Here is a 22444-nt window from a genome sequence, read left to right as displayed (position 1 = left end):
GAAATCCTAGCAAGTCTCTAGGGACGGATCGAGTGAACATATGTCAGACCACTGCCCTTATTCTCAGTGAAGTTCTGTGGTTGATCACAATCCTCTTCCTATACATGCCCTCTGCCTATGCTGGGGGTAGGGAGAAGGATCAGAACCAAGAGATTAGGGAATTCTTACTTGTTTGGCAACCAAGAAATTATACCCTACTTAGAGAAAAGGATGGTCATACTATGACCATTATCAGGCTGGACAGATATGATTATCACAAGTGTAGGCCAACAGGTGGTTTTCCCAAGATGAGACCTTCTAGTGCAATATCTTACAGCATGTCAGAGGCCATATCAACAGCAGCCATTGGTTGGACAGGACCCCTGAGTCCTAAGACACAGATGACAATACAAGGTATTTCAGGCCACAGAACCAACACCCAAAAGACTTCTCAGATTTGAGTAAAATAATGTACATAATTTTCACATGAAGATATTCTATATTTGTGGTTCCTATAGTCATAGTTTAACAAATCAATAGAGAAGTATAAAAAACACAAAAACCTATTTAAATGCCTCAAAGTGTAGGAAATGTTCAATTCCCTTGGCATAGCTACACTATGCAGCTGTTGTAAATACTATTAATGAAGCCAATATAGGAATAGGTTAAAATGCTTTAAAAGATGATTTTTAAATAAAAAAGGCAGTGTGCTCAAAGTGTCTATGTGTATTTTTCAGTTGCTTATGAGTATAAACATGTTAGAACAACACTCATACGCAAAGAGGGCAAAAACTTCTTAGGAAAAAATATCAAAATTGCCATTGGGCAATGGGACTCTGGATTTCTCGTTGCTCTTTTTTGCATTTTCTAAAATTAATTAAAGTGATCTTTTGCCATTAGAATAAAACATTTAAAAGCTATTTAAATAAAAGTTGGGGCGCCTGGGTGGCTCAGTCGGTTAAGCGTCCGACTTCGGCTCAGGTCATGATCTCGCGGTTCGTGAGTTCAAGCCCCGCGTCGGGCTCTGTGCTGACAGCTCAGAGCCTGGAGCCTGTTTCGGATTCTGTGTCTCCCTCTCTCTCTCTGACCCTCCCCCGTTCATGCTCTGTCTCTCTCTGTCTCAAAAATAAATAAACGTTAAAAAAATAAATAAATAAAAATAAAAGTTAAATTTAAAGGCATGGAGCTCTTTTTAAATCCACTTTCTAATTCAAAATGCCACATGACGACAGCTCCAGATTACTTTTCTAAACTGAGTTCAGATGAGCCTTTCAGGGACCAATATATACTAGGATGCGGTTTCTGCAGCAAAGACAACCATGGATGGCTTTCATCTATGCTGGGCATGTAGTATGGAAGTAATACCTTTCAAAAGATCCCTGGATTTGGCTGAGAGGCCTTCTTTGGGGCTTTCCATGATGCTGAAGAGCCAGTCAATGAACTAGGGTGAAAAGAAAAGAGCAGCATCAGTGAAGACAGTCCCACTAATAGCAAGAGACCAGTTGGGGCCCTTTGGCCTGCATACATGCATATCGGTGCAGGAGCTCTGAGGTAAATACCGACCTGAGCTGGAGGAGTGGAGAGGAGAAGGGGACCAGGCATAAGAGACGGAGAAGTTGGACACAGCTACCATTTAGTCCAATGACCCAGCAAAGTCAAATCTCCTTCCCCTGCTAAACATCCTGAGATCCACTATAGATTTTTAACCGTGAGGTAAACATGGGTCCAGAGGTCTCTTGTGCGCCACGAACTTTCTCTCTCATCACTCTGAGAGCACCAGAGAGGTTAAGAACCTTGCCCAAGTCCACTCCCAATGAGCAGCAGAATCCAGACTTGAACCCAACTGCACCTGACTTCAGAGCCTCACGTCCCTTCTTTGCATCACGCTGCCTGATTCCGCGCGCATCTAGGCCCAGACTCGTAGGGCGGGTGGTAAATAGGGAAACACATCAGACAGAAGCCTCTGTTTCTAACATAAGACATTCCGTAGATGAGAACAATTTGTGCCCAAGTGGAGACAAAACATGAAGTTGAAATCCAAGAGAAAGGCATAAAATAATTTACTAGATAGAGCCAAATGTGCTAACTGCAAATAAATCCTGCAAATGCGGTAGAAACTCAGACTACTCATGAGTTTGACTGATTTCCCAGGGTAAAGACAAAATTGGTTTTGAATTAGATACCAGGTAATTTCATTAATGACTGAACGTTGTCAATCTTGACTCATGAAAAACACATACATTAGTCACGGGTACCGGGTATTTTAACTTTGGACACAGAAACTGGTTTGAAGAAAGAGTAAAACAGAAAGAAAATATTCCTAATTCTCTGCTTTAATTAAATTACATTTTTTCTTCTTCTTCTCAATTTTGTTTTTTAATATCCTACTGGTAAGTAAATAAATCAAGCACTACACATACATAATAGATGCAAGATGTCTACATTGTAGTCCAAAGTGATGATGGTGTCCTGGGCCAGAAAAAACATGAGGGGATTCCACATTTAAAAATTTGTTTTGATTTAAAATTAAATGGAAAACATAACATTTGGGATAATACTAACGCTTAAGAAAACAAAGGCATTTTAATTGAGATGCTCAGCGGAGTTGCGCATGGCTAACCGGTGGGTCCGTAGTTCAGAAATATTTTTAAAGACTAACGTTCAGAGTTTTAACAGTAAGCTACAAAAAGTTGGCTTGAAGCTTTCAACTTCACAGAAATCCAGTTTTCATTAAATGGGATTCAAAAAAGAATCTTTCAATCAACTGTATTAAAGACAGTTCAGAGCCATTTCATGAGAGGCACAGGAAGCACGGTATTTTCAGATGCTCCGCACGACGGCTAAGAGCCCGGGGTAACTCGACATTAAAAACCAAATGGTGCTTCCTACAGTCTGATTTTCCTGGGGGCAAGGGTGATGACCTTTTCAAATTTCCCCATGTCCCCTAGCACAGGCCAGGAGCATGACGGGCCCCTGGAATGTGGCTGTAGGATGGCATGAGCTATGAGGAACCTTAAATATGCTACAAGAACATGGACACTCCAGATTCCCGTTTCCCTGACCCAACCCCCAGGCATGGTTGGTCATTCCCTCCATTATCCACCACCACTGTATTCTCCTTATACAATCTTGCAGCCTTGAACTTGCCTTCCCGTCTGTCCTCCCTCTGACATTCTGAACGCTCAGGGACTTACTCATCCCGTCACCCCCAGGATCAAGAACACATGTGCCTTTAACTGAGGGTTGATGGGGGGGTGGGAGGGAGAGGGGTAGGGGGTGGGTGATGGGTATCGAGGAGGGCACCTTTTGGGATGAGCACAGGGTGTTGTATGGAAACCAATTTGACAATAAATTTCATATATTGAAAAAAAAAAAAACACATGTGCCTTTAATAACGGAAGGCAAGTAAAAGCTCCTCTTTCTGCCTCACCTCCAACTGTAAGCAAGTTATTGCTCTTGTCTTTGTTGCTGTTTTTAGCCAGCAGTTAGCCTCACTCTCTGAGGCGGAGTATGAAAACCCGTGGTGTGATGCCCATTTCACTTTAACTCCCAACCTCAGTTCTACTGTAGAAATTGCTAAAGAGAAAATGGCCATCAGGGCGGGCGGCTGCGAACCTCACCTTCTGGGTCTGTTCCTTCCATGGCTCTTTCTGCAGCAGAATAGGCATGCTACTGGGAAGGAGAGTGAGAGTCTCCTGCAGAGTGACCCTGTGCATTGGACTCCTGCCAAGGAAGCTCGAAGCTGACCCAGCTGGGCCATTTTCCTGATGCCATGGCAACCAACTGGCACTAAGGCCAAGGAGGAGAGGGGCCGCATGGTCTGCCCATGCAACCACTGCGATTGCAAATATCAGCAACAAGAAGTCCAAAGCCTACAAAGGAAATAGACACAAGGTTAGGTCACACGTTTGAACAATTTAAAGTAACACACGTACACATACACAGCCCCTATCACGATGCAGTGTTACCTTCCCCTTTACCCCAGAAGAGGAACCAGACTGAACAGCAAACTCCATTTCCACACTTAATAAACAGACATTCTAGGACTTTGGAAGGTTTTAGGGATCCTCTTTTTTAAGACAAACAGTTTCACTATTATTGCTCTAATAATGCAGGGGAACGTTATTTAATTCCTCATCATATTGAGATCCAGACACTCCTCTGTTTTGGGGTTTCCAAAGAGACTAAAGAATTCATTAGGAGGGATATGGAAAGGGAGATTTAGATTTATTGTTACATAGCCCCAACTGAGTTTTAGAAAAACGTATAGTCTGATTCTATTTTGAACAACAAATGACTCTCCACATGTATTTTATTTTTCTGTTCTCAATATTTAAATATTTGAGTGGCAAACACTTGATTTTGTTCCACGAATGCGGAAAATATAAGCATTAAGACAAAATAAAAACAAGCATTCTTGGCGGGAGTCACAACAAATCATTAGGCATTTTTTTAAAACATATTTTTGAGTATTAGCAGGCATGAAATGAAATACACTCCCCAAACTCTCGATCCTGACCTACATCTATAATCCCAAGGTTTGTTTTTTTTTTTTTTTCTTTTCAATTTTACTTCCAGTGTAGTTAACATTCAGTGTTCTGTTAGTTTCAGGTGTACAATATAGTGACTCAACACTTCCATGTATTACTCGGTGCTTATCAAGCTAAGTGTACTCTTGAATCCCACACACCTATTTCACCCATTCCCCGGCCCATCTCCCCTCTGGTAACCATGTGTTTGTTGTCTATAGTTAAGAGTCTGGTTTTTTTGGTTGCTTCTTTCCCGCCCCTGCTTTGTTTTGTTTCTTAAATTCCACATATGAGTGAAATCATATGGTATTTGTCTTTCTCTGACTGGCTTATTTTGCTTAGCACTGTACTCTCTAGATCCATCCATGTTGTTGCAAATGGCAAGATTTCATTTTTTCTTATGGCTGAATAATATTCCATTGTGTGTGTGTGTGTATGTATGTGCATATGTATGTGTATATATTTATGTGTATATGTATACATATATATGTACACGTACACACACACACACCACACCTTCTTTATCCATTCATCTACTGATGGACACGTGGGCTGCTTCCATACTTTGGCTATTGCAAATAATGCTTCAGTGAACACAGGAGCACTTATATCCCTTTAAATTAGTATTTTTGTATTCTTTGGGTAAATACGCAGTGATGTGATTGTGATTACTGGATCATAAGGGCAGTTCTATTTTTAATTTTTTGAGGAACCTCCACACCATCTTCCACAGTGGCTGTACCAGTGTGCATTCCCATCAACAGTGAAAGGATTCTCCGTATCCTCACCAACATCTGTTGTTTCTGGAGGTTTTGATTTTAGCGATTCTGACAGGAATGAGGTGATATCACCTTGTGGGTTTGATTTTCATATCTCTGATGATGATTGATACTGAGAATCTTTTTACGGGTCTGTTGGCCATCTGGATGTCTTCTTTGGAGAAATGTCTCTTTTATGTTTTCTGTCCATTTTTTAATTGGATTGTTTGGGGGTTTTTGATGTTGCGCTGTAGAAGTTCTTTATATATTTTGGATACTAACCTCTTGTGGGCTAGGTCATTTATAGATATCTTTTCCCATTAAGTAGGTTGATGATTAGTTTTTGTTAATTGTTTCCTTTGCTGTGCAGAAGCTTTTTATTTTGATGTAGTCCCAATAGTTTATTTTTGCTTTTGTTTCCCTTGCCTCAGGAGACATATCTAGAAAGATGTTGCTATGGCTACCATGAGAGAAATTACTGCCTGCACTCTCGTGTAGGATTTTAATGGTTTCAGGTCTCACATTTAGGTCCTCAATCCATTTTGAGTTTATTTTTGTGTATGATACAAGAAAGCGGACCAGTTTCATTCTTTTGCATATTGCTGCCCAGTTTTCCCAATACCATTTGTTGACGACACTTTTTCCCTTGCATATTCTTGCCTCCTTTGTTGAAGATTGACTGACCATATAATTGTGGGTTTATTTCTAGGCTTTCTGTTCCATTCCATTGATCTATGTGTCTATTTTTGTGCCAATACCATACTGTTCTGTAATTATAGCTTTGTAATGTAACTTGAAGTCTGAAATTGTGATATCTCTGTGATATCTTTTGTGGTTCCATAAAAATTTTAGGCTTGTTTGTTCTAGTTCTGTGAAAAATGCTGTTGGTATTTTGAGAGGGATTGCATTAAATCTGTAGATTGCTTTGGGTAGTATGGACATTTTAAAAATATTTGTTCTTACAATCCATGCACATGGAATGTCTTTCCATTTCTTTTTATCATTTTCATTTTTTTCATCAATGTTTTATAGTTTTCAGATTACAAGTCTTTCAGTTCCTAGTTTATTCTAGGTTAAGTTTATTCCTAGGTATTTTATTATCATTGGTGCGATTGCAAATGGGATTGTTTCTTAATTTCTCTTTCTGCTGCTTCATTATCAGTGTATAAAAATGTAACAGGGTTTTGTATTGATTTTGTATCCTGCAACTTTACTGAATTCACTTATCAGTTCTAGCAGTTTTTGGATGGAGTCTTTTGGGTATTGTATATACAGTATCATGTCATCTACAAAATGTGAAAGTTTGACTTCTTCCTTACTGATCTGGATGCCTTTTATTTTTTTGCTGACTGCTGTGGCTCTCAGTTTTTCCCCACTGAGTATGATGTTAGCTGTGGGTTCTTTATATGTGGCTTTATTATGTCAAGGTATGTTCCCTCTAAACCCATTTCGCTCTAAATCCATTTTGTTGAGTTCTTTTTTTTTTTTTAATCATGAATGGATGTTGTATTTTGTCAAATGCTTTTATGCATCTATTGAAAGGATCATAAGGTTTTTATCCTTTCTCTTATTGATGTCTTGTACCATGTTGTTTGATTTGCAAATACTGAACCACCCTTCCATCATAGGAATGAATCCCACTTGACTGTGGTGAATGATTTTTTTAATGTATTGTTGGATTCAGTTTGCTAATATTTTGTTGAGAATTTTTATATCTATGTGTATCAGAGATATGCAAAGTTTCTACTGAAAAATCTGCTGATAGCCTTCTGGGGTTTCTCTTGCACATAATTGTCTTCTTTTCCCTTGCTAATTTTAAAATTCTCTCTTAATTGCCACTTTTTGCCATTTTGATTACTTTGTGTCTTGGTGTGGACCTCCTTGGATTGATTTTGTTGGGAGCTCTTTGTGCTTCCTGTATCTGAATTTCTGTTCCCTTCTCCAGATTTGCAAAGATTTCAGCTGTTTAAAAACAAATTTTTTTTTAATGTTTATTTTTGAGAGAGAGAGAGACAGTGCACAAGCAGGGGAGGGAGGGGCAGAGAGAGAGGGAGACACAGAATCTGAAGCAGACTCTAGGCTCTGGACTGTTAGCACTGAGCCCGATGTGAGGCTTGAACCCACGAACTGTGAGATCATGACTTGAGTTGAAGTCGGATGCTCAACCAACTGAGCCACCCAGGTGCCCCAGCTATTATTTCTTCAAATAAAGTTTCTTCCCCCTTTTCTCTCTTCTTCTGGGATCCCTATAATGCAAAAGTTATTACACGTGATGGAGTCACGGAGTTCCCGAAGTCTGTTCCCATTTTGCCTAATTTTTTTCTTCTCTCCTGCTCAGCTTGATTACTTTCCATTACTCTGTCCTCCAGGTCGTGGGTTCATTCTTCTACTGCCTCTCTAGTCTGCTATTTATTCCATCCAGTGTATTTTTAATTTCATTTATCATGTTCATCATCTGTGATTGGTTCTTCTTTATCTCTTTATTAAGGGTGTCACTTGGGTGCCTGGGTGGCTCAGTCGGTTAAGTGTCCAACTTCAGCTCAGGTCATGATCTCAGTTTGTGAGTTCGAGCCCTGCATCAGGCTCTGTGCTGACAGCTCAGAGCCTGGAGCCTGCTTCAGATTCTGTGTCTCCACCTCTCTCTACCCTTCCCCTGCCCATGTTCTGTGTCTCTCAATAATAATAAATAAACATTAAAAACAATTTTTTAAAAAAAGGGTGTCACTGATGTCATCCACTCTTCTTTAAAGGCCAGTGAGTATAATCATTACTTTAAATTCTCTATCTGGCATATTTATCTGTTTCACTTAGGACTCTTGCTGTGGTTCTGTCTTATTCTTTCAGTTGAGACGCATTCTTCAGTCTCCTCATTTTGTCTAACTCTCTGTGTCTGTTTCTGTATGTTAGGAAAAGTCAGCGATGCCTCCTGCTCTTGAAAGTAGTGGCCTTATGAAGAAGAGGTCCTGTACACTCTGCAGGGCAGTTTTCCCCATTTACCGGAACCTAGTGCTTCCGAGGTGTCTCCTATGTGTGTTGTGTGCACCCTGCTGTTGTCGCTTGACTGCTTTTTCCTTCAGTCCAGTAGTCTTCGGTGGGTCGCTTTGCCTGTCACCGGCAGCGTTTGGTCCCTGTAGTGCCTGTGGGCCAGTCCCGTGCTGCTTTGGGCTTCAGTTGAGTCAGACTAGGCATTTGCCAGAGATGCAGGGGCACCAAACTGCAGAGCACTTTCCCTGTGTCGTCCGGCCCCGAGAAGCTTCTTTGGTTGACGCGCAGGGCCAGCAATCAGACCAGTCGTCTACCCCCAGCCGATAGGTGGGGCAACAAGCTGACTGGCGTGTGTGGCTATCTTTCTCGCTCTCTCTCCAAGGCAGGAGTCGCTTTGGAGTGGCACTGCTCCCTGTCAGGGCCGCTTGCACACTTCCAGGCGGGTGGCTTCGGTTTGAGTGGGCTCTGGCCAAGAGCTTACTGGAGGAGGTGGATCTGCAACAGGCTCGGGAGGGCGATGCGCAAAGCCCCCCCAAGACCTGTGCGCCAGGGTGAGGGGACATGCCACCGCATCTGGGGCCACAGTGGCCGGGCACGGTCTGCAAAGCGTTCAGGGGTAGGGCATGCAGTTGGACCCAAATGCGCTCAGGTTTGCTGTGAAAGGAGACCTACCGCCACCACGGGGCCAGCCCGTGCGGATCTGCAAAGAGCGGGTGGGCGGGGCACCCAGTTTCAGCAAAGTGCGTGCCGGGCTTCCACGGGAGGGTACCTGCCACCGCCACCGCTGCCAAGGCCCCGCAAAGCGCGCGGACGGCAAAGTTTGAGCAGGTCTGGGGAAGGGGATCCGCAGCACTGGAACTGGAGCAAGCCCAGCGGGGGGTGGGGTGGGGGTGGAGGCGGAGCGGATCCACGAAGCCCGGGGCGGCAGGGGCAGACGCAGCGTAAGCAAGTTAGACAGCGAATGCAGGTACCAAACTGGTTCCTACAGGTGGCGCTGTGTTCACGCTGGGGAAGGAGATAGTGTCTACCGCGCCTTCGTTCCTGGAGAAGTCACCCCGTGGACACTACCCCTCCGGACACGGACATGCTCTGAGAGGAGTAAATAACTCTCCTTCCCTTATGCCCCAAGCAGTTTTCAAATTGCTGCCTCTATGCGGTACCTCCAGAGGCCGTTTGTTGTGCTGTCTCCTTAAGGGCAGGGACTCGGTTTCCTATGAGCAGCCAGGCTCTCCCAGAACCCCACCTGCTGATTTTTCTTTTTCTTTTTCTTTTTAATTTTTTTTAATGTTTATTTATTTTTGAGACAGAGAGAGACAGAGCATGAACAGGGGAGGGGCAGAGAGAGAGGGAGACACAGAATCTGAAACAGGCTCCAGGCCCTGAGCGGTTAGCACAGAGCCCCACGCAGGCTCGAACTCAGGGACCGCGAGATCATGACCTGAGCCGAAGTCCGACACTTAACCGACCAAGCCACCCAGGCGCCCCCCACCTGCTGAATTTTAAAGTCCCAAACTTTAAGTCCTGCTGGTTGGAAGAACTCACAAAATTAGCCCCCTCCAAACTCATGAGATCAGCCCCCTCTAGTTTTCAAAGCCAAATGTTACGGGGGTTCATCTTCCCCACGTGGGCTCCCTCCACGCCTATGGTCTGTTTAGGCCCCCACCCCCGTCTCTGCCCCTCCTTCCCTCTTCAGCCTGGCCTCTTCTCTAGATTTAGTTGAGGAGTTTGTTCTGTCAGCCTTTGGGTCATTTCCCGGACTATCGACACTGCTGTGAGTGTTCTCCAGTGTCCGTGGGATAAGGTGAGCTTAGGGTCCTCCTATTCTGCCATTTTCTCAGACTATATATCTCCACAAGCATTCCAAACCATCTGTCTAGGATCCATCCATCTAGAGTTGAGACTAATCTAAACGCTCACAGACATGGTGAGAACAAGGGCCTCCTCCGACTTGTGATTTAAACGACACTCCTGTTTATCTGTATTTTCTAGGTTTTAAACAAATTTTTTAAATAAATAAAAAGATGTTTGCAAGAAAACAGAACGTTGGCAAAACCTTAGGAGATCAGAAGGAAAAGAAGACAGATTCTGCTCGGTAAACACAAAGCTTAAGAAGTCTTCTTTACTTCCTTAAAATTCATAATCTCACTGATTACAATTTCAAGCCTATAGCCAACTCTTCTACAAAGCTCGTCAGCATTTCAAACAACATCCCAGCTTATACAAATGCCACTCACACCGTCAGCGGGATACCTGTGAATGAGTCATGCCTACAGAAAAAAAAAAAATCTACTACTAAAAAATGCACAGTGGGCAGCAAAGTCAAGAAAATAAGCAGAGTGGAAAGTGCTGTCTTCCTTTTATGCATTAACCTTTTCTATTTTAATTTACCTACTATCAATGGTTGCGGATCTTTTTTGGGTCACACTTCATATGACAGGTGTGCTGAAACTCCTCTCACGCACGTTAAGCATCGGCGCGAACACAGATTACTTGCATACGCTTCAGGAATCTCTTCAAACCAGGTGTTTGAAGACATTCTCTGGGCCGGTACAAATGTACCCCACCTCCTTGGTGGGGTCAAGGCCAAGGGCACAGAACCCTGGGTTCCCTCATCAGCTAGTGTCCTCTGTGTTCTGCCTGTTGAGGAACTTTTTCTGTTGAAAATATTTTTTGAAGGGCAGCCCTAGCAGTCTTTGGGAGCCAGGCAAGCACATCCATTTCCTTGTGACATCGGAGAGTTATCATCATCATTTCCCAAAAATAAAAAGAAGGGGGGGGGGGAGGGCGTGGAAAGCAAGCAAGCAGCAACTTTTTTTTTTTTGTCTTTGGGGAGAGCAAACATAAGTTGTACATTTTAAGAAAGCCACAGGTCACGCCTCTAGATTGTACCTCGTCAAGAGCCACGTTCTGAACAGAGGTAGACTGGTATGCAAGGTTTCTGATGTAACCCATCAGTTCCAAGAGCCATTCCATTCTCTTCAACACGCCTGAAACAGAAAAGGATGTTTTTGTACCAGACCACGGTTTTCCTATGAAATGTAAAACCCATCAGTAATAGCCATCATAACTAAAGCATAACACCCAGTGAGGATTCCATGAAACGGTTTCAAATCCTCTTGCAATGCATGAGACCTGTGATTTTGCGTGAGAGTTCTTTGACGCTCTGTGTGTCAGAGGGACCGTATTTGTGTCTTTATTCTCAAAAGGTAATCTGTTCTTCAAAACTGCGCCCCCACTAGCGATAAAATGCACTTATTGGAGTTTCTCTCTCAGCATTAAACACACGAGGAGAAATCTGGCATGCCAACAAGTCAGTAATGTTGACTGTTGTTTTTATAGGTCTTCCTTTAACTTAGATGTTCCCATTTTATGCCCAAATCCCAGAGAAAGCCTATCCCAAAGACATAAAAAGAAAAATAAAAACCAGCTATTATACAGCAACTGGGGGACAAACACCAGCATAAATATTGATTTTTTTTCCTTTTTTATTTTTTAAAAAGGAGAATTCCCAGCACAGTAAAGATTACTTGGGAAGGCTGTCAAATATAAGTGAGGAAAAGGAGAACAGGAATTAAATGGGAAGGCCAGCTAGTTAGACCCAAAGGCTCTATCAAATTGAGTTATTTATTCTTGATATTTATTCTAGTTTATTCTTCTTGATAAATGCACTTTTGATTTAGAGTAAAAAATCTAGCTTTTCATCACAGGGTCATTTTTCACTGGGCAGACACTAATGCGGATAGGAGACAACCATCTTGATTGCCAAAGAGGAGAACAAATCAAAATTTCCTGTACAATCTCACAAAGGGCACTACAATTCTGCCTGCCAGTTTTCACTCACAACCTTGAAGATACAAGATGATGAGGAAAATACAGAAGATACAGAACCAGAAGTTGCCTAGGGGCACTCGGGTTTCCAGGTCCTACCTGATCTACCGAAGCCGGGTGTCATTCAGAAAAGAACGTAGACGTCACGCAACGTGACCAAAGGTATAGGAGGAGAAATGGGAGAGCTGCCCTTTCAGATGACTATTAAAGTATAAATGTCTACAACGGTCTAAAAGTTCTACCGTCTGATTCACTAGCAGAGAGAGCTTCAGGCCTAGAGCTTCGGGCTTGAGGATGCAGTTAGGGCGCCCAGATTTTATCCCTCTCACCCTTGAGAGGTTCTCTTCTAGAATAACGATGTAATTTTGTTGTGGCTGTTTTCTTTCTTTTTTTTTTTTTTACTTGTTTGGTAAATAACCACTCAAGAGCCATTTTCAAGAAAACATGAGGCAGAATCGACTGACACCCTGTTTGGGTAATGGAAGCAGGCAGACTCAACCTAATAAACTTGTTGATATCCTCGAGGGCCCAGAGGGCTAAAGACAATATGAAAGTCACCAGCGGAATCCATTTGTATCTCCGAGGTGGGGGTTGGGAGCTGGAACAGGTCTTTCCACTTAAGGTGCTCTTCTTTGGGGGGGGGGGGGGGTAACCAGAGCTCTCCTGTGTCAAGAAGCATTAACCTAGTTTTGAAGTGGAGGAAATAATTATAGCTCAAAGGGAAAGGTAGGTAGGCAGGCAGATCTTTCGGTTTCTGCTGTTCGCCCCGGGCCGGCCTTACCTGTGTTGGCATGGCTCACAATCCGGGCTTGGTATAAACCGTGCAGTACCATCCAAGCTAGTGTGTCTTTTTCACGGTGCTGCATAGCAACGCTGAGTATATCAGTCAAGCCCGTCAAGGGGAATCGTCCTTGAGAGACCAAGTACAGTCTGACAAAGGCAGCCTTTTCTACGCTGCTCTGCAAAAAAGCAAACTGTTCTGTTACTATTAAATTAGCTGAAGTCATTATGAAACCTCGAGGCAAGGGCAAAGCAGAAAGGGTGAGTTTAAAGTGGGTTATTATTCCGAATGCTAAAACTGTTCGTTTCCTGCAGCGTGTGACCTATCTGCCTCGTGTGCTAGATTTTAAAGTGTACATACAGACGGAAGGTTGTAATGTCACCTCCCGTTTTCTCATAAAAACCGTAAGTGATTTCAGGGGTTGATCGGTGGTGATATTTTGTAAGAACACACAAATAATAATAACGACAACTAACAAACACAGTACTCACGTGCCAGGCACCATTAACGTGTATTAACTCAGCAGGTCACAAAGTGTGGTACCCAGACCTCTGAGGGACCCCAAGACCCTTTTAAAGGGTCCGTGGGGTCAAACTATATTCACACTAGTGCCCAAACTCCAGTAACAGTCGCTGTATTTGTCGCTGCTACTTGCAACTTTTTAAAAACCAAGTTTTATTTAAAATGCTCTTGTAAACAATGACAATTATTGGTTTCATCACACCTTTGCCCTTGAGTACACATCTTTTTAATAGCCTGTATAAAACAGGAAGTCCGCAGAAGGGCTTTCTGCGGCATACCCAAGTAGGAGGGTTGTCTCCAGGGCAAACACTTGTGAGTTTGCGCTGTGAACTCAAAACGGCCAGTTTTTTATGGAACACCACTGACCTGCAAGGACGAAGGATGGACAAACTGGTTATTCAGACTGAGTATTTAACAGATTATTGTCGTTGTTGTTTTCAGTCGAAGAAAGTGGGCCTGTCGCTTCGAGGAAATACTTGGCAGTATTTGTTGCCAATGATAAAACCTGAGCTTTCACGTGAAAATCTGATTTTTGGAAAATCTGTATTTGCTACGATGAGTTGGCAGCTTCACAATGCATAAAAGGCTTTTCTGAGGATTTTAACCAATGTGATGTTTTGATACGGAATAATGAAATGGGTCAACGTGTGGAGGATTTTCAAGACTCAGTGATTCGGTATTTTCCAAATGATTTTGTAATATCGTACGTTGGGGAGAAGACCCACAGTGCAAGACAGACCGATGGATTTTAATATAGCAGAGTATGTCAAGTTCACTGACATGAATTCACATTCTACACCCTGCAACTACCCCGAAGAAAACACGGTTTGTTGAGTTTTGTTGCAACATCAAAAAAAAAAAAAAAATCCATAATTATCTGTAACTATTGACACACTGTTCCCTTTTCTACCGACATTATTTCTATGAGGCTACATTTTCCCCCCATACTTCACCAAAACAACAATGCAACAGATTAAGTGAAGCAGCAGCCAGGAGAAGTCAACATTAAAGAAATTTCGACGAGAGGCCAGACGGAGGAAACAGATCGGCAAAAAATGTAAAACAATGTCACTTTTTCATTTTGTTTTCAAAAATTCTTATTTATACTGAGATGCAATGGATTTACTGAAAGAGAGGACCATTTAAATCAAACCCCTATGGAATCCTCAACAACTTTTAAGACACTAAAGTACTCCTGAGACCAGCAAGTTCAAGAAGCCCTGTATTGACCATTTAATTTTCACACCACCCGATGCAGACGACTACCATCATCCTGCCCTTCGGAAGCACAGAGGTTAAGTAACTTGCTCAGTTAAGGTCACGTGGCTACACTGGCAGAGTGAGAAGTGAAACCAGGAGGTCTGAGCTCTTCACCATTGCCTTATTCTAACCTCCATTCCTTCCAGAAATGAGTAAAAAGCACGGATCTCGGTAAAACACACTTTTGGGGACCTCAGAACACTATTGAATAATAGAACTTATTTTCGCTAGAATGTGAAAATGTTCTAACTGGTACTTTAAGAACCCAGGTGAGTACCACAGCAACCTTTGGCTCTAGGTACCGCGAAGTAAATTACATGCATTACTTCCAAGTATATTACACGAATATCATAATAATAGGATGTAATAGATTACACGAATGTGATAATTAGGATAATGAATAATTACTGAGTGCTCACGTCGGGTCAGGTACGTTTCCAAGAACTTAACATGGATTAAGTCATTGTAACTCTAAATCTAACTCCAGGAGGTAGGTGTTATTATCTTTCTTTCGTAGATGTGGAAACTGAGGCAGGTTATGAAACGTGACCAAGGTCACACTGCTAGTAAATTACAGAGCTGGATTTCAAACCCGACCGGTGAGGCTCTATAGTTCCTTCTCTCACGAGTTTCCTCATAGTGCTCATCCTTGCTTCAACTCATCTCCAAAACCTGATATTCCAAATGGTCTAGCAGGGGTTCTCAAACCTCAGGATGCAGCACAATCACCTGGAGGGACTGTTGAAAAATCACACTCCTGGGCCCCACCTCTGACTCAGCAGACCTGAAGTGGGACTCTAGAATTTTCATTTCCAGTCAGCTCCCAGGCTTATGCTGCTGGGTCCAAGGGACCCCATTTTGAGAATCAGTGCTACACGATGCAGAAATTCAAGGATTCAACTGAACCTGCCATCTTGAGCGAAATAAATGGTAAGAGGTCCACCAGCTGGATAAGGGCCCATAATTCTCTAGACCTTTGCTATTACCTGGTATGCAGGGTTGCCATTGGAATAAGTATGTCCATTGGGATATACTTATACTAAAAAAAAAAAAAAATCATTGTTTACAGGCAATTCAAATCTAATAAGACATCTATCATGCTAACTAAATGTGGCAACTTTATTGGTATGTTACTCACTCATCCTTTGGGTGTGGGTACCAGGAGCACTTGTTCATTAGCTGTGTCCGTGCTAATGGTGCTTGTTTTTCAATTAGCCACCTTTCTTCATTACAAAAGGATAAGTACCAGGTGAGAGAAAATAAATTTAAAAACAAGACTACTTCATGGTTTCCGCGCACCGCAAGCTTTTCAGCCAGAATATTCCCGTGCTTCTGGATTTGGTATTGAAGACGTTGCCCTGCACTTACGTTTGCCCACAGGTGACACTAAAATGTTCCTGACAAAGTGGGATTAGGTAGGTTAAAAAGCCATTCATCCATCTATCCATCCATTCCATGAGGCTGAACATGAGACCCCACAGTGAAGCAGGGATAGTTTCCTGAAATTATCCAGTAAGAAAGAAGAGGCAAAAGTAGCTTCAATCAAAAAGGATAAACCATCTCTTCAACTGTAAGTCCCGCTTCAATAATGGAAATAAATACAGAGATATGTTATTACCTCAGTAATCTGGGCAACTCGATTGGCTTCATCATCTGTCATTTCTGAGAGGCATTTTGCTACACTGATATATAGCTCTAGATCATTTCTCTGGTAAGGAAAAATCACAAGCAGGTCAAAATACAACGTAAGATAACAGATATATTCTCAATGTTCTGACAAATTATTAGATTTGCTTATCTCCATGAATAGCAGTCTCTGAGATTTTAATCAAACCAGAACATATGGCCAGTTTTTGGCACTAAAAAAAACCATCTTTCTGGGGTACCTGGCCGGCTCAGTCAGTAGAGCACATGACCCTTGACCTAGGGTCTCGAGTTCAAGCCCCACGTTGCGCATAGAGCTTACTTTAAAACAGCAGCAACGACACAATCTTTCCTATTATTTTGTTCGGCTGTACTTTTTTCTCCTTATCAGAATCCATCATTCCACACAGATTTTTAACTTCTTCGCAAAGCTGCAAAGAAGTTAAATAATTCAGAAATATATGGCGTCACTTGATATAAGTCATATATTGGACAACATGCTCAGAGATTCTCCAGGTCTAACGCGTAAGGGTTTCTGTGCTTGTTCGTCTCCTACAGGCATCTGGTAAAAGGCCTGGCCGCATATTTCCTGGTGTAGCACTGGTTAACCCGTTTCTAAGCTTGCTCAAAACGTTGGTTCTAAATATTCAACCTCAATTTAGATCTTGGAAGCAAACACATTCTTAGTGCAAAATGCGGTTATTTTCTTCCTAGCCTTCCCACCACATTCTTAAAACATACACCTCCCTGCTTTGCCAAAAGGGCTTAAAAAAAATCCCAAACATAAATGGTCAGGAATGTAAATATTTTTGTTCCTCACCCGAATCTTCTTTGGCAGAAGGTCAAAAATCTTCCCGGTGGCTTCGCAGAGCAGACTCCAGAGGTGGTGGGCAGGGCTGGGCAGTTTCATGGCCTGACTCAGGCCCTGTAAGGCACTCATGCATAACTCGGGATTGGGAAGTGGGGAAGCCGTTTTAAACACCGCCACCATTAAGTTTTCAACAAAACCCGCCACCTGTTCGTCTGAGACGTGTTTTATCCACAGAGGTGTAGAAACCAGGAGGTATTTCTTGACGTTCAACTGGAAGCAAACCAAAAGAGGTCAGGAAGAAACGGGCCAAGTCTGGGCTTGCAGGGTTTAAAACCTCAAGGTCACCCCTGTGTTTGAGGGCACATTGAGAGATGAAAGGTTCAAGGTTACTTCCCTGCCCCTCATTTCCCCCCAGGTTCACGGTCCAGTGGGCCACCGCTGCTTGCGATTGTGGCCACTGCAGTGACCTGTGGTCCGGGGCAACTTGTGTATATACGGTATCTGCCAATCCATCTGGGTACCACTCAGCTTAAGCCCTGGATTGTTTTGGGGAGGGGAATAAAATGCTAACTTCTGAAAGTACTTGACAGTTGCTATTTAGTCTTAAAAGGTCACATTCTCTGGCAAAAAAAAAAAATAATAATAATAATAAAATGAATCCTGGACATGAAAGCCTCATCTGCAGGAAATCGACTGGCCAGAGTATCTGATATTATTAATTTCTTCTTCTAGGAAGCATAAGGAGATAAGGAGAACTGGCATGCCAGAACCATTTTTGACCAAAGAGGAGCAGCTGAACACATAGAACTGATCGTGGCATGCTGGAGGTCATGAGGGCCGGAAAGGCACATGGTTGAAAAGAGCTCTGTGTCAGAGACGTTAAGAGAGGAGGCTTCAAAAATTCTTCGAAACGGGCAGAGCGTGCGGTCTGTCCTGGCCCTGGGGGCTGAGGGCGGGCGCCGACTGGAGCACCTGCTCCGTTCCGCTGTCAGCGCGTAAATCCACAAACATGAATGCATAATAACAGAAAATGGCATTGGAACAGTGGGAATCAGCAGTTTTGCACAGGAAACTTTGTGAGATTCTGTTTACGGTCGTGTGCCTGAAGTGGGGACAAGATTGAACAAGAAGAGTTTGGTGCTTTGGAAAGTGTGCAAGCTGCTCGTGAACTCTATTCTCTATCAGGACAAGTAACTGAAATTGATGAAGCTTTTGCAGAAAATACAGGACTTGTCAACAAATCTTGGTATGAAGATGGTTGGCTGATCAAGATAACACTCAGTAATCCTTCAGAACTGGGTGAATTAATGAGTGAAGAAGCATATGAGAAATACAGAACACCTACTGAGGAGTGAAAATGGAACCCCTAAACCAGTATGAAACAACTTAATCTGGCATAGTTGTCCTAAATTAGTGCTGCAGAGAGGATTTAAAATAGCAACTTTTAGCAATACCAGTGCAGAAAGAAACTACTTGCAACAATGTTAATGAAAGAAAACACCGCTTAACTTTCTGATGATTGCAGATAAACACAATATGTATCTTTTTTGCACCACCCTATGATTTTTAGGCGAGGCTCCAGTTACAATATGGAGAATCCTGAAATTATCTGTGGTTAAAAACTAGTTCCAAAGATTATGTGATTCAAGGATAACATTGTCATCTTAAGCCTTTGGGAACTGTTAATTTTTTTTTTTTAATGTTTGTTTATGTTTGAGGGAGAGAGAGACACACAGAGTGAGAGCAAAGGAGGGGCAGAGAGAGGGAGACACAGAATCTGAAGCAGGCTCTAGGCTCCGAGCTGTCAGCACAGAGCCTTAGGTGGGGCTCGAACTCACCCCAGGCTCATGAGATCATGACCTGAGCCAAAGTCGGACGCTTAACTAACGGATCCACCAAGGCGCCCTCCGATCGTTTTTTTAAAAAGACAAGGTATATAATTAAGAAAATGAATTCACCGACTTAATTTGTTAATTAACAACGATGTTAAGAAAAGTCCATTCTCAAAGACAAATGCAAAAAAGTAACACAGATCTGAAAGAGAAGTGGAAGGATAACTGAATTCTAGAAAGATTTTTGAGGTAAACAAAACAGGCTGTTCAAGTTCTACCTGGTTCAAAAGGAAAGAGGAGTTAATAGAACAGTGTCTGAGACACGGACTTTGGAGTCAGCCAGACTCACTCCCAGATATTAGCTACATAAACTCTGTTTGATCCCAATTTGCCTCAGTTTGTCAACCTGTAAACTGGAAACAATAAAATCTACTTCTCACAAGTGGACTAAGCTGGGCACAAAAGACTTCATATTGTATGATTCCACTCTAAAGAATTTCTAAAGTTTACATGAAATTTAAGTTTGTATGAAAGTTGTTTAAAAAAGGAAAAATTAGAGGGGCACCTGGGTGGCTCAGTTGGTTAAGGGTCCAACTCTTGATTTTGGCTCATGTCATGATCTCACAGTCGTAAGAGCCCGACATTAGGCTCTGCACTGGGTGTGAAGCCTGTTTGGGATTTTCTCTCTCTCTCTCTCTCTCTCTCTCTCCTCCACCCCCCTTCCCCCATTGATGCGCTCTCCTTCTTCCTTTCAAAAAAAAAAAGGAAAAATTATAGAGACTAAAAGGAGATCAGCAGTAGCCTGGGTCTCAGACTGGGAGCGGGGATTGTCTCCAGGTTGGCACGACGGAACTTTCTGGGGGTGATGGAAGTATTATCGGTGATGGATAAAAATGTACAAATGTACCAGAACCCATCAAACTGTACATTTAAAATAGCCATATGTTATGCAATATAAATTCTAACTCAAAGATGTATAAAAAACACTGGTGTGTCAGGGTCGAAGACAGATTCAGTCTGATGTCAGGAAGCGCTCACTGAGTGCTTACAAGTCGCAGGTACGTGGCCACTACTCAGTAATGGCGGCTACACGGCACGTGCTTGGAGCAGACAGCTCATGACAGCTGCTGACGCAAAGGATGCAGACCTCAGTCACGTCTCCCTTCAGTGGAAGAGAATTAGAATACGAAGCGGAGCTTAAAAGAAAGAAAGTACCCGACAGGAACTGAAGTTAAAAGACTGAGGAACTAATACAAGAGCTTGGCCAAATTCTCAAAGAACTAAAGCCTCCCGAATAAAAGAGTAACAATGATGAGGTCATTTAACTTACGATCAATTGGTAAACCTCTAAGGGATCATGGAGTGTGGTTTTTCTTGTCCCACCTTAGAATATACTCAAAATTATACAATTTACTAATTGCTTTTCTTTAAGCCATCTTATCCCATTCTTCCTACTTACCCTTGGCCTGTACCCTGGAAGGTGCTGGCTCCCTCTTTCTGTCGTAGATACCAGGCTAGGTCACTTCTTCCTCAGCGCTTTGTTCAAGCCCAGCACGCTAGCAGAGATGTTTCTACACCCTCCCAGCTACGTGCCCCGTGTCTCTAACTTGATGCTTGATGAGATCCTACCAAGTCTTCAAGGCTCACCTGAATTGCTGTCTTTTCTGTGAAAGGGAGGGATATTGGATTTGCCTGTTTCTTAATACCTCCTAAATATCAGGGGCACCAGGGTGGCTCAGTTGGTTGAGCATCCAACTTTGGTTCAGGTCACGATCTTGTGGTTCATGAGTTCGAGCCCCGCATCGGGCTCTCTGCCATCAGCCCAGAGCTTGCTTTGGATTCTCTGTTCCCCCTGCCCCTCCCCTACTCACATGCACATGCTCGCTCTCTTTCTCTCTCTCTCAAAAAGAAACAAACAAAACCAAAACCAATGAGTATCATTTATATGATATAGGTATATAAATAAACCTAGGCTCTCATAACTCCATCACTTTCTAGCTGGAGGATCTTGAGAAAGGAACTTTCGTATCTCTGACCATATTTTCCTTTTTCATAATCAAGGGGAGCTGAAAGCATGAATGTCGACGGCTGGGGCAGAGTTCTGCATCACAATCTTCCCATCTGCTGGCCAGCCATTGCCAAGCCCCCAATTTTTACAAAATCACATCTGGCCACCCTTGACTTTGAGAACATACGCCCAGATGAACGTTAATCTCTCCCCAAAGAACCAGATCCTCCTGTTGCCCAACACCCTTAATTGCTACATACACTCAGACTGTGGATCAGTGGTGGCATCACCCACAGTCCCAATAGCGCAGCTGCATTCTGGGATGATTGCGCCTGCGTCACCATAATTTCCAGGCACAGCTGCTGTATTTCTTCTCCTGAAAGAGAAGAAGAGAGTATTGGTAACACAGCTCCTTCTCAGATTCCTTTTCAGGCTTCCATGTCTTAAATCAAAGCCTCTGCTTGGGTGACATCTACAAGCAATAGAACGTGAGTAAACCGAAAGGTATTTCAAGTGACCTTTTCATTGTGAGTCAAAGAATGTGCCCACAGGCAGCAGCAGGTTAAGCCTTGGAACTGGCAAGGGCCATGATCTAGCTTGGGAAATTTCTCTTCTGGTGTCCCAAGAAACCTAAATAATCAAGGGGAGCCTGCCTGGGTGGTTTAGTCAGTTAAGCATCTGACTTCGGCTCAGGTCATGATCTCATGGTTTGTGGGTTCGAGCCCCACGTCGGGCTCTGTGCTGACAGCTCAGAGCCTGGAGCCTGCTTTGGATTCTGTGTCTCCTTCTCCATCTGCCCCTGCCCCACTCGTGCTCTCTCTCTCAAAATAAATAAATAAGTAAATAAAAATAAAAGAAAAAAAAAAGAAAACTAAATAATCAAATACCATGAAAAATTTGAGAAAACACGAGCTAAAACTCTTTGCCTCTGTTTTCCTCTCCTTCTACCTTGCATTCAGCTCATAGAAAAATCCGTTTAGGTCTGGAAGGACTTAAAAATGTTGCCACATTCCCCAGTGATCGAGTCCTTTTAGTAGCCTGATCCCCATCAGCACACGTATTTTCCCAACCCCTTTTCTTCTTTTTTCTAAGGATTTTTACTAAAACATAAACATTTTAATACAGCACACAAAAGTAGGGGGAGGCTCAGGAGAACACAATTTTGTTTTTTTTTTAATTTTTGAGAGACAGAGAGAGACAGAGCAGGGAAGGGGCAGAGAGAGGGAGACACAGAATCTGAAACAGGCTCCAGGCTCTGAGCTGTCAGCACAGAGCCTGACGCGGGGCTCGAACTCACAAACTGCGAGATCCTGACCTGAGCCAAAGTCGCATGCTCAACCGACTGAGCCACCCAGGCGCCCCAGGAGAACACGGTTTTTAATGAAATCTCCAGAAACACGGTATCGGTGACGTCATATCTTACACAGGTATTAGGTTCAACTGAAAGCATTTAAGTGAAAAACTGTACACAGTCAGAATCATCTTTGAGCAACCTCTCAGCTGCATA

General features: G+C 42.9%; 1 protein-coding gene across 4 annotated transcripts in view; it reads right to left on the bottom strand.

Moving 5' to 3' along the window:
- Window positions 1-22444, bottom strand: part of FOCAD (focadhesin) — a 322539-nt gene that overhangs the window by 1601 nt on the left and 298494 nt on the right. For all 4 annotated transcript variants that reach the window (XM_078436754.2, XM_078436756.2, XM_078436757.2 and 1 more), the window contains 7 exons: window positions 21198-21313; window positions 17107-17367; window positions 16261-16350; window positions 12861-13038; window positions 11141-11238; window positions 3600-3851; window positions 1345-1420 (listed from right to left, as the gene is read on the bottom strand). In XM_078436754.2, coding sequence (XP_078292880.2) covers window positions 1345-1420; window positions 3600-3851; window positions 11141-11238; window positions 12861-13038; window positions 16261-16350; window positions 17107-17367; window positions 21198-21313 — 1071 coding nt within the window. The remainder of the gene's footprint in view (window positions 1-1344; window positions 1421-3599; window positions 3852-11140; window positions 11239-12860; window positions 13039-16260; window positions 16351-17106; window positions 17368-21197; window positions 21314-22444) is intronic.

The sequence above is a fragment of the Panthera onca genome, chromosome D4, assembly GCF_046562875.1.
Source record: "Panthera onca isolate mPanOnc1 chromosome D4, mPanOnc1 haplotype 2, whole genome shotgun sequence".
NCBI classification, from domain to species: Eukaryota; Metazoa; Chordata; class Mammalia; order Carnivora; family Felidae; genus Panthera; species Panthera onca.
This window is presented reverse-complemented; position numbering and strand designations above follow the sequence as displayed.